Source organism: Lipotes vexillifer, unplaced genomic scaffold, assembly GCF_000442215.2.
Source record: "Lipotes vexillifer unplaced genomic scaffold, Lipotes_vexillifer_v1.1 scaffold1011, whole genome shotgun sequence".
NCBI classification, from domain to species: Eukaryota; Metazoa; Chordata; class Mammalia; order Artiodactyla; family Lipotidae; genus Lipotes; species Lipotes vexillifer.
The window spans coordinates 2,378,015-2,388,095 of record NW_006787698.1 but is presented as its reverse complement, the minus strand read 5'-3'; the positions used below and the strand labels follow the sequence as shown (position 1 = coordinate 2,388,095).

Sequence of the window (10,081 nt, the reverse complement as noted above, 5' to 3'; positions counted from 1 at the left end):
CCCGTGTCCCCTGCATCGGCAGGCGGACTCTCAACCACTGCGCCACCAGGGAAGCCCTTTTTTTTAATAAAGATGTATGAAGTTTATTTATTTATTTATTTATTTATTTATCATCTGTGTGGCGACGCTTGCGGGATCTTAGCTCCCTGACCAGGGATCGAACCCAGGCCCTTGGCAGTGAAAGCGTGGAGTCCCAACCACTGGACCGCCAGGGAAGTCCCTGTTTTCCTCCTCTGAAAGTGAGAAAACATGGGAATTCCCTGGTGGTCCAGTGATTAGGACCCCTAATTTTCACTGCTGAGGGCCCGGGTTCAATCCTTGGTTGAAGAACTAAGATCCCACAAGCCACACGGTGTGGCCAAAAAATTTAAAAAAAAAAAAAATTTTTTTTAACTATAGCAAGAAAACAAAGACACAGGGAGTTGGAAGGTGGTTTCTAAGATGGCCCTCAATGATGCCCGTCTTCCTGCATTCATGTGCTTGTGTGATTCCCTCCCCTTGAGCATGGGCTGGACCTGAAGTTTGCTTCTGACCAACAGATGTATTATGGCACCAATATGGCAAAGGTGACGGGATGCTACTTCCAAGCCTATGTTACAAAAACCTGTGACTTCTGTCTTGGTGAGCTCTCTATTGACTTCTCAGCTTGCTAGGGGGAAGCAAGAAGCAGATTGGTAAGGTCCACATGGCAAAAGCTGAGGGTAGCCTCTGACCGACAGCCAGCAAGGAGCTGAGGTCCTCTGTCCACAGTAAAATGAATCCTGCCAACGGCCACATGGTGAGCTTGGAAGTAGATCCTTTTTCAGTTGAGCCATCAGATGAGACCACAGCCCAATGGACACCTTATTACAGCTGAGAGACCCTACAGCACAGGACCCGACTAAGCTGTGTCCAGAATCCCAGCCCCCAGGGAAACTGTCAGATAATAAATGTGTGTTCTTTTAAGCCACTAACTTTAGGGTGATAGGTCACACAGCAATAGATAACAGATACAGAGAGGTCAAATGACTTGCCTAAGGTCACACAGACATTAAAGAACTAAGTCAGGTCTTGAACCCAAGTCTCTCTGACTCCAAAATCATTCTCTAACCACTTCACTGACCCATCTCCCATAATCATAGAGAGAACATATCAAAAGCTCGGTTCAGGCTTGACCACATACTAAATATTTCACGTGAATTCTCTCATTGAACCTTCACAGGATCTCTGAGGCAGGCACCATACTTACTTGTTACAGATGCAGAAACAGGGGAGCTTCCCTGGTGGTCCAGTGGTTAAGACTCCACACCTGCACTGCAGGGGGCTCAGGTTCAATCCCTGGTTGGGGAGCTAAGATCCCGCATGCTGCACAGTACAGCCAAAAAGAATAAAAAAGATGCAGAAACAGGGACAGAGAGGGTCCCACTTTCACTCAGGCATGTGAACTTTTCCTTTATCCTCATCCCATGGGTTTTGCCATTGGATTGAATTGGAGTAAATTTCAGAAATGAAGAAGGATTGGGGATATATCTCCGCAAATGCTACGCCTGACTCAGCCCGGTCAGGCTGCTAACAATACCATAGACTGGGCGGCTTATAAACAACAGACGTGGGGGCTTCCCTGGTGGCGCAGTGGTTGAGAGCCCGCCTGCCGATGCCGGGGACGCGGGTTCGTGCCCCGGTCCAGGAAGATCCCACGTGCCGTGGAGCGGCTGGGCCCGTGAGCCGTGGCCGCTGAGCCTGCGCGTCCGGAGCCTGTGCTCCGCGACGGGAGAGGCCACAGCGGCAAGAGGCCCGCGGACCGCAAAAAAAAATAAAAATAAAAATAAAATAAACAACAGACGTTTATTTCTCACAGCTCTGGAAGCTGGAATTTCAAGATCAAGGCACCAGAAGATTTGGTACCTGGTGAGAGCCTGCTTCCTGGTTCATAGATGGCCGTCTTCTTGCTGTGTCCTCACATGGTGGAAAGATGAGGGAATCTCTCTGACGTCTCCTATATGAGGACACTAATCCCATTCATGGCCTTCACCCTCATGATGTAGTGATGTTCCAAAGACCCCCACCTCCTAATACCATGACCTTGGGGGTTAAGATATAGCACCAGGAGTTCCCTGGTGGTGCAGTGGTTAGGACTCTGCACTTTGACTGCTGTAGTCCCGGGTTCAATCACTGATTGGGGAACTAAGATCCTGCAAGCTCCTCAGTGCAGCCCAAAAAATAAAAAAATTTTTAAAAAGACTTAGCATGTAAATTTGGGGGTGGGGGAGGAACACAAACATTCATTCTATAGCAAGGCCCAAGAGTATGAGAAGGCGAGAAGGATGCCCTGGGTACTCTGCACCCCTGATCCCCAGCCCTGGCTGAGATCCAGCTCCCCTTGGAGAGAAAGGTGGCACCGAGCTGTGTTCAGCCTCATGCACCTATGTCTTGGCTGGAGGGTTTGGAGGTGAGTGTGTGGTGTGTGTGTGTGTGTGTGTGTGTGTGTGTGTGTGTGTTCACATGCTGGTGCATCTGCTCACCTCTTTCTCCTCAGCATGAAAATGCCCTTGCACCCACAGTCATGTGGACATGCACAGAATGAGAATCGCCAGTCATCCACATCTTCACTCAGCCTGATGGACTAGACACAAATTCCTAGGCACACAGACACGGCATTCACCCCCAGATACCCCAGGACATGGCAGGCCACATGTGGACTCATGCAGATGCATGCTTATATCCACACAGATATTCTCAGTATCTTGCAGGAGACCGAGGAGTCTTGCAGACTCCTCTGCATTTTGACTCTCTGAGTCTGTCTGTGGGATTTTATGTGTAGGTACAGGACCATGAGTACCTGTGTTGCGTCCTGCTTTTGTGCCTGTGAGTGTGTCTATGTATCTTTGTTTTTCAACATGACATCTGTCTGCCTGGGTGTCTGTCTGTTTCTAGGTCTGCAACATTGCTTGGGTTTGTCTGGCTGTGTATCTCTCTCTGTGTTGTGACTATGTCTGGCCATGAATCTGACTTGTGGCTGGGCCCTGACTGCGTCTGTCCCTTTGTTACTGCTCTACGTCTGTGCCCTATGCGTTTCTGTCTGTTGTCTGGGTCTGCTTCTCTGTTATTCCATTTGCATTGACAGCCGTGGTCCCTGCAAGTGTATCTGCTGTCTCTGTCTGGAACTGTTTGCTGGCTGTGCCTGTGTGTTATCTCCCTGCACCTATCATCTGGATAGACAAGGACTTCTTTATGTGTGTGCTGTCCCGCTGTACTTGTTGGTTTGTGTCTGTGACTTTGTGCTGCCTGTATAACTTGGTATGTCTCCGTGTCTGTCTGCTGTCTGTGACTATTCTGGCCTATTTGTGTTGGTCACTCCCTGGCCATGTGTGTGCTGTTTGTCTGTGCCTGTGTTCTGTCTGCTGTCTGTCTACCTTCCTCGTGCCTCCGTGTCCACTCTTCAGCCTGGCTCCCCCTGGTGGTACTGGGGGGAATGGCCAGCGCAGAGGGATCAAAGGAAAAAGAGTTGAGGGAAGAGGAAGCATTTTAGGCAAACTGTGAGTCCTTGGCTGCCACGGCGAAGGGAAGGCTTGGGTGTGATGGCAGAAACCAGAAGCAACCCTCCTGGCAGGACGGGGCTGGGGGTCTGGGCTCTGAGCTTGCACGCCTCTTGCCCACCCATCCTGTAGAAGTCTAGAAGGCAGGACGCCTGGGTCTCTCACAGTGGGTGGGGGCAGGGGCCTTCCTCTGGGGACGTCACCCGTTAAACTTCCTCTCTCAGCCACACAGGAAGCTGAGCCGGCTCAGGGCCCAGCCCTGAGAAAGCACAGGCCCCCCCAGCACCCCTGAGGAAAGGGCCCCGCCGGGCCAGCCCTGCAGGGACCATGGGATCCACAGCTGAGTAAGAGCTGCCCCCTCTCCCATCTTCTGGACCAAGATTCCCAGACCGGGCCTGGGCTGGGGCCAAGGAGAATGAGGCTGGGGCAGGCCCGGGAGGGACCGCGAGCCACAGGGGCAGGTGGCTGGAATTAGGGCAGGACACTCAGCTGGCCTACAGTATGGACTCCGCTCTCAGGCACACTCGGGCCACTCTGGGACCTTCCAATCTCTCTCTCTCTCTCTCTTTCTCTGTCTCTCTCCCCTGCTCTCCGCCGGCTCTGTATGACTAAGTTTGTAACTCTTGAGCCTGTGCCTTTTGATGTATCTCAGTGATGGGGAGCCTGGCTTCCGGGGTCAGCGGCGGGGAGGGGCGGGCTCTGTGTGTCCATGTGCAGGAGTGATTGATTGTGTGGGACTTGTGTCAGCGTGAGGATGAAGCTCAGTGTGAGGGGAGTCCCAATCTCAGGGACAATGGGTGTGCACTCACTCCCCGTTCTCTTCCTCTGTCTCTCTCCCTGAGCCCAAGTCCCGACATCCTCTGCAAGATGGATAGAGGGTTGGGGGCCAGGGCAGGAAGGCAGAGATTGCAGGGTTCCCAGAAGGACCAGGGCACGCTGCCCTCTTTCCTCTGATAAAAACTCTGAGGGCTCCAGGGCCCCATGAAGTCGCGTACACAGGGACACTTAGGCAGGGCCTCGCACATATACCCAGGGACCCTCAGGGCCACCCAAGAAAACAGGGATGTTATTCACCCTCACACTGGCTCAGCCACACATGTGTACAGTCCTACCTGACACACGCCCTGGACAGTCTCAACCTTTCAGGCAGACACAGAATAGAATTGCAGACACACACACACACATACACACACACACACACACACAATCTCACACAGGTGCAGACACACACACAGAAGCAAATCCCTGGACACACTGAACCCTTTCCTGCCCTGCAGAAGGGGTCTCCCTGCCCTGTTTGAATGGTTCTTTGAAGCGGCCTACCCTCCCTCCCTGCAAGAGGGTGAGTCGGGGCATCATTGGGGATGGGGGTCGAGATGGAGGGTGGGCCCGGGACCCTGAACTTAGGAGCCTGCTCTCTGTGCAGATCCCCCCATCTTGCGGCAGTTCCCCCCAGACTTCCGGGACCAGGTATGCAGGCTGGCTCCTTGCTCCCCAGGGGCCAGGGCCTGTCCCCCTGGGGGAGGGAGGGGACCCTATGTCTCAGACCACTGGGAGCTTAGGGGTGGAGCCCAACCTGAGTGGCAAAGCAGTGTGTGCTTCTCTCCACCCCCAGGAGGCTATGCAGATGGTGCCTAAATTCTGCTTCCCTTTTGATGTGGAAAGGTATGGAAGGAAGCAGACACCCAAGGACCCAGGGACCCAGACCTCTCATGGACCCCCAGGATTCAAACACCCAGAGACTCAGACAACAGAGATCATATACCCAGGGCCCCTGAGATTCAGAGACCCAGGGACTCAGAAACCGGGGGACCCTGACAAATAGTGACCTATACACAAAGGGACTCATTTACCCAGGGTCTCAGGGACCCAGGGCCTCAGAGAACCGGAGACGCTGACAACTAGGGACCTATACACCCAGGACCCCAGACTGGTGGACGCAGTTCTAGGAGCATTGTCAGGGGCATGAAGGGGAGGGGGGTTCACGGGGGTGGGATGCCCAGGTCTCTGAGAGCTTTTCCTGCCCCCAGGGAGCCCCCCAGCACCGCCGTACAGCATTTCACCTTCGCCCTCACGGACCTGACCGGCACCCGCAGATTTGGTTTCTGCCGCCTCCGGGCTGGTGCCCACAGCTGTCTCTGCATCCTCAGGTGTGGGATATGGGGGTCTGGGCCGGGGGAAGGGCCTCTGTCTACAGGCACTGCATGAAAACTGTGTCCACTCTCTGCAGCCACCTGCCTTGGTTTGAAGTGTTCTACAAACTGCTGAACACAGTGGGGGACCTCCTGGCACAGGATCAAGTGAGACCAGCTCTCCCTGTCATTCCCCATCCCACCCCCACCAAGGCCCCAGCCTGGCTCTGAATTCCCGGGCCTGACCGGGGCCCTTTGGCTCCAGACCACCCAACCTGAGTCAAGAGCCTCAGAGTCCCCAGCCAGTATTCTGGCTCAGGCGTCCCACCCCCTACCCAGGCCTCAGAGGTCGACGAAATTCTTCTATATCTGCTGCAGCAGCCCCTTCCTGGGACCCAGGACTCAGTGGGGCTGGAGCTGGTGAGTACCCCTTCCCCCCTGGGCGCTGGACCTCAGGTGGCTGGAGAGGCTGCACCCTGGCCCTGAGGGCCACACACCACATTTCCCCCAGGGCAGCGGAGTGACGATCTCCAGTGCGCAAGGCATCCCGCCCCCTGGCCCCGGGAAGAGCATGCCGGTGAGCAGAGCTGGAGACCCTGGAAGGTTGGGCACCCACGTGAGGCTAACCCCTTGACTGATCAGTCCCCCTATTAATCCCCCGCCAGTTTTCCTGCTTCGTGGCCCCCGACTCCGGCCGCCTGCCATCCATTCCTGAGAACGTGAGTGGAGACCTGAGAGGGCACTCTGGGAGGGGGGAAGAGGCCCGGAAACCCGGAGAGGGCTCTCAGATCCTGTGGCCCCTCGCGTCCAGCGTTCCTCTCTGTTCTTCAGAGGAACCTAACGGAGCTGGTGGTGGCGGTGACCGACGATAACATCGTGGGGCTATTCGCTGCGCTCCTGGCAGAGCGAAGGGTCCTGCTCACCTCCAGAAAGCTGAGCACCGTGAGGCGGGACCGCTGGGCCGGGCAGGGGCCGAGGCCTGGCTTGGCCCCTGGGGGCGGGACCATCGGGACGGATTCCTAGCTCTAACCCCACTGGGCGAGACCAGAGGGCAAAGTCCTGGCTCAGCCCCTTTGAAGGTCAGGGTTGAGTTGAATCCTGGCTCCACCTTCATGGCGGAAATCAGAGCGGGCTGCGCTGTACCCCCTCCCCCGGCTTCAGGAGCGCTGAGTCCAGGCTCCACCCACTATGGGCCAGAACAAGACTGGCTCCGCCCCTCTGGAGGGTGACATCCGAGAGGGCTAAATTCTAGCTCCGCCCCTAGGGTAGAAGGACGGGGTAGGTGTGGAGCTAGCATTCAGCCTCTACCTCTAGGGGCGGGACTTGGGGGGGGGAACTGAATTCTAGCCCCGCCTCTCTAGGGGTGGGGTCAGTGGGCTGAGTCTCTGTCCTACCACTAAGGAGAGAGATTCTGGAGGGTTGAATATTAGCTTCCACCCCTAGAGAGAGGGACTAGCACGTGCTGAGTCCTGGCACCACCAGTTCCAAGCACTGTAATTTGCGGAATTCTTGGCCTTCGCAAGAAAGGGGTTTGAGTTTTCACCTCTTACCCAGTAGCGGGTGGGGAAGGGAGGTGGAGGGAGACACGAGACCGGGGACACAGGATATGAAGCCGGGAGAGCCACCGTCCAGAGAGGGTCCGTGAAGCTGGGGGTCCAGGCCCTAACCCCACGGTCCCCCACCCGTCCCCAGCTGACGTCATGCGTCCACGCGTCCTGCGCTCTCCTGTACCCCATGCGCTGGGAGCACGTGCTGATCCCCACGCTGCCGCCGCATCTGCTGGACTACTGCTGGTGAGGGGCAGGGGCTGGAGAGGGGCAGGGCTTGGGGAAGAGGCCTAGGGTCCTGGGGACCCGGGGGCGACGCCTGCATGACCAGCCCCCTCGGTCTTCCGCAGCGCGCCCATGCCTTACCTCATCGGAGTGCACGCCAGTCTCGCCGAGGTAAGTGGGAACGGACCTGGATGGCAGGGTTGGGTGGAGTGCCCCCCTGCACCCCCAGGTATCCCCCCCTGTCGGGGATCCTCGGGCTCTGAGCGGCCATCGCCACTCCAACTCCCTAACACAGAGAGTGCGGGAGAAAGCTCTGGAGGACGTCGTGATGATGAACGTGGACTCCAATACCTTAGAGACGCCCTTCGACGACGTGCAGGCACTGCCCCCAGATGTGGTCAGTGACACCCCCTTCCACCCTCCTGCCGCATCCGGAGACGAGGCTCCGCACCCGCCTGCTCAGCGCTGCCCCCTTGTCCTCCAGGTGTCTCTGCTGAGGCTGCGGCTAAGGAAGGTCACGCTGGCCCCCGGGGAAGGGGTGTCCCGTCTCTTCCTCAAAGCCCAGGCCCTGCTCTTCGGGGGGTACCGCGATGCGCTAGTCTGCGGCCCGGTGAGCTTCGGGGACGCAGAGGGAGAGACCCCGTGGGTCCCTGAAGGATTCAGAATAAGAATACCTAGCGTTTATGGAGTGCTTACTCTGTGCCTCCGTTTGCTCATCTGTAAAATGGGATCCCAACAGTACCCACCCAAAAGGGTCGCGTGAGTCTGTAAATGGACATAAGCAAAATGCTCGGTTAGTGCCTGGCACATCACAATGGATAAATGATAGGTTTTACCGCTGCGATTATTATATCACTTAATGCTCACAACAGTATTATGAGACGGATACTCTTATGGTCCCATTCTACATATGAGGAAACCAAGGCTTGGCAGCCCCACGGCGGGTGAGTGTTGAAGCCAGAACTCTTCTCTGCTGACTTGCAACCCTGACATCCCCTCCTCCCCAGTTCTTCACAACTATTCTATAAAAACATGGTCAGGGAGTTCTATTATCTGAGAACCTGATGTTGCTTTCGACTCTGCCCTGAGCACAGCCAGAAGCTGTCCATTTCTCCCCCTCCTCTGTCTCCACCACGGCCTGGTCCCCATTGTTGCTTGCCTGGATCAGCGCGCTCACCCGTCACCATGAGTCCCCTCTCGCGGGCTCCCACCCTCCGCGCTCCGCAGTCTGACCTCCCTGCAGCCGCCAGAGGTCACCTGGGAGCGTCTGAGTCAGGCCCCGTCTGCCTCTGCCCACCGCCTTCCCAGGGCTCCCACCTCCCTCGGGGTAAAAGCCCAAGTCCTCCCTGCAGCCCAAGAGGCCCTGCACGACATCAGGCACACAGAGATGCTCCATCAATGTTTGCTACACAGATGTAAGGTAGAATATGGGAGGCAGAATAAGGGATCCTGGAGAGCCGCGGGGAGCTTAGAATCCGAGTCCTTCCAGGGCCAGCCTGTAACCTTCAGTGAAGAAGCCTTCCTGGCCCAGAAACCCGGGGCGCCGCTGCAGGCCTTCCACCGGGGGGCGGTGCACCTGCAGCTGTTCAAACAGGTGTGCCAGATCCGGAGGGCGGGGCTGGGGCCGGAGGGGCGGACGCCTGGACCTCCATCAATGTTTGCTACACAGATGTAAGGTAGAATATGGGAGGCAGAATAAGGGATCCTGGAGAGCCGCGGGGAGCTTAGAATCCGAGTCCTTCCAGGGCCAGCCTGTAACCTTCAGTGAAGAAGCCTTCCTGGCCCAGAACCCCGGGGCGCCGCTGCAGGCCTTCCACCGGCGGGCTGTGCACCTGCAGCTGTTCAAACAGGTGTGCCAGATCCGGAGGGCGGGGCTGGGGCCGGAGGGGCGGACGCCTGGACCCAGTGGGCGGGGCGAGAGTTGGCCCGGCCGGATCCCCCACTCCAGGGTCTCCGGGGTGGGAGAGACAGGACTGAACTCTTGGGTCCCTAAAAATGGGAGCCCCTGACCTGAGTTCCCAGGGATAAGATCTACCTCTAGGTCCCTGAGCAGGTTGGGATGGAACGAAATTATTGAGTCCCTAAGGCGGGAACCTCCTGGGTCGAGGGTGGAGGGAGGGGAGGCTGGACTCTTGGATTCTAGGGACGTAGCGGGGGAGGTGGAACCGGACTCCTGGGTTCTTGGAAGAACGTGGGATGAACTTCAGGGTCCTTCAGTGCGGGCTGGCTTCCAGGGTCCCTGGAGGTGGGGTCGACCTCCTCCAAGGTCACTGAGAGGAGAGGGGGGCCTGTCTGGAGTGGCAGCGTCCTACTTCTCCGACCCTGAGAGGAGTGGGGTCTGGTCCCTGAAGACAGATCCTGACTTGGGGTGGGGGCGGGCGGGGAGACGGTGGACCTCTGGCTTCCTGAGGTGGGCTCCAGACTCCTGAGACCTAAGGTTGGGTTTCTGGAGGGGCCAGGGATGGCTTCTACGTCTTGAGGGTGAGCGGATCCCCAGTCCTCACATTCAGATGTTTGGGGCAGCCTGATTCTCTGACCCTTTGCCCCACCCCCAGTTCATCGAAGGCCGACTGGAGAAGCTGAACACGGGAGAAGGCTTCTCAGACCTCTTTGAGCAGGAGATCACCTGTAGCGGGGCTTCCTCAGGTGAGCTCTGCACCTG

General features: G+C 57.0%; 1 protein-coding gene across 1 annotated transcript in view; it reads left to right on the top strand.

The window, feature by feature from the left end:
• The first annotated feature begins 3,720 nt into the window (after window positions 1-3,720).
• The window catches only part of DENND1C (DENN domain containing 1C), a 9,349-nt gene continuing 2,988 nt past the window's right edge, over window positions 3,721-10,081 (top strand). The window contains exons 1-16 of the mRNA XM_007460573.1: window positions 3,721-3,859; window positions 4,793-4,857; window positions 4,942-4,985; window positions 5,131-5,180; window positions 5,546-5,665; window positions 5,746-5,815; window positions 5,987-6,067; window positions 6,159-6,224; window positions 6,313-6,366; window positions 6,479-6,589; window positions 7,340-7,440; window positions 7,545-7,590; window positions 7,715-7,816; window positions 7,904-8,029; window positions 9,165-9,269; window positions 9,975-10,065. Of these exons, the coding sequence (XP_007460635.1) occupies window positions 3,843-3,859; window positions 4,793-4,857; window positions 4,942-4,985; window positions 5,131-5,180; window positions 5,546-5,665; window positions 5,746-5,815; window positions 5,987-6,067; window positions 6,159-6,224; window positions 6,313-6,366; window positions 6,479-6,589; window positions 7,340-7,440; window positions 7,545-7,590; window positions 7,715-7,816; window positions 7,904-8,029; window positions 9,165-9,269; window positions 9,975-10,065 (1,249 nt within the window). The 5' untranslated portion in view covers window positions 3,721-3,842. The remainder of the gene's footprint in view (window positions 3,860-4,792; window positions 4,858-4,941; window positions 4,986-5,130; window positions 5,181-5,545; window positions 5,666-5,745; window positions 5,816-5,986; window positions 6,068-6,158; window positions 6,225-6,312; window positions 6,367-6,478; window positions 6,590-7,339; window positions 7,441-7,544; window positions 7,591-7,714; window positions 7,817-7,903; window positions 8,030-9,164; window positions 9,270-9,974; window positions 10,066-10,081) is intronic.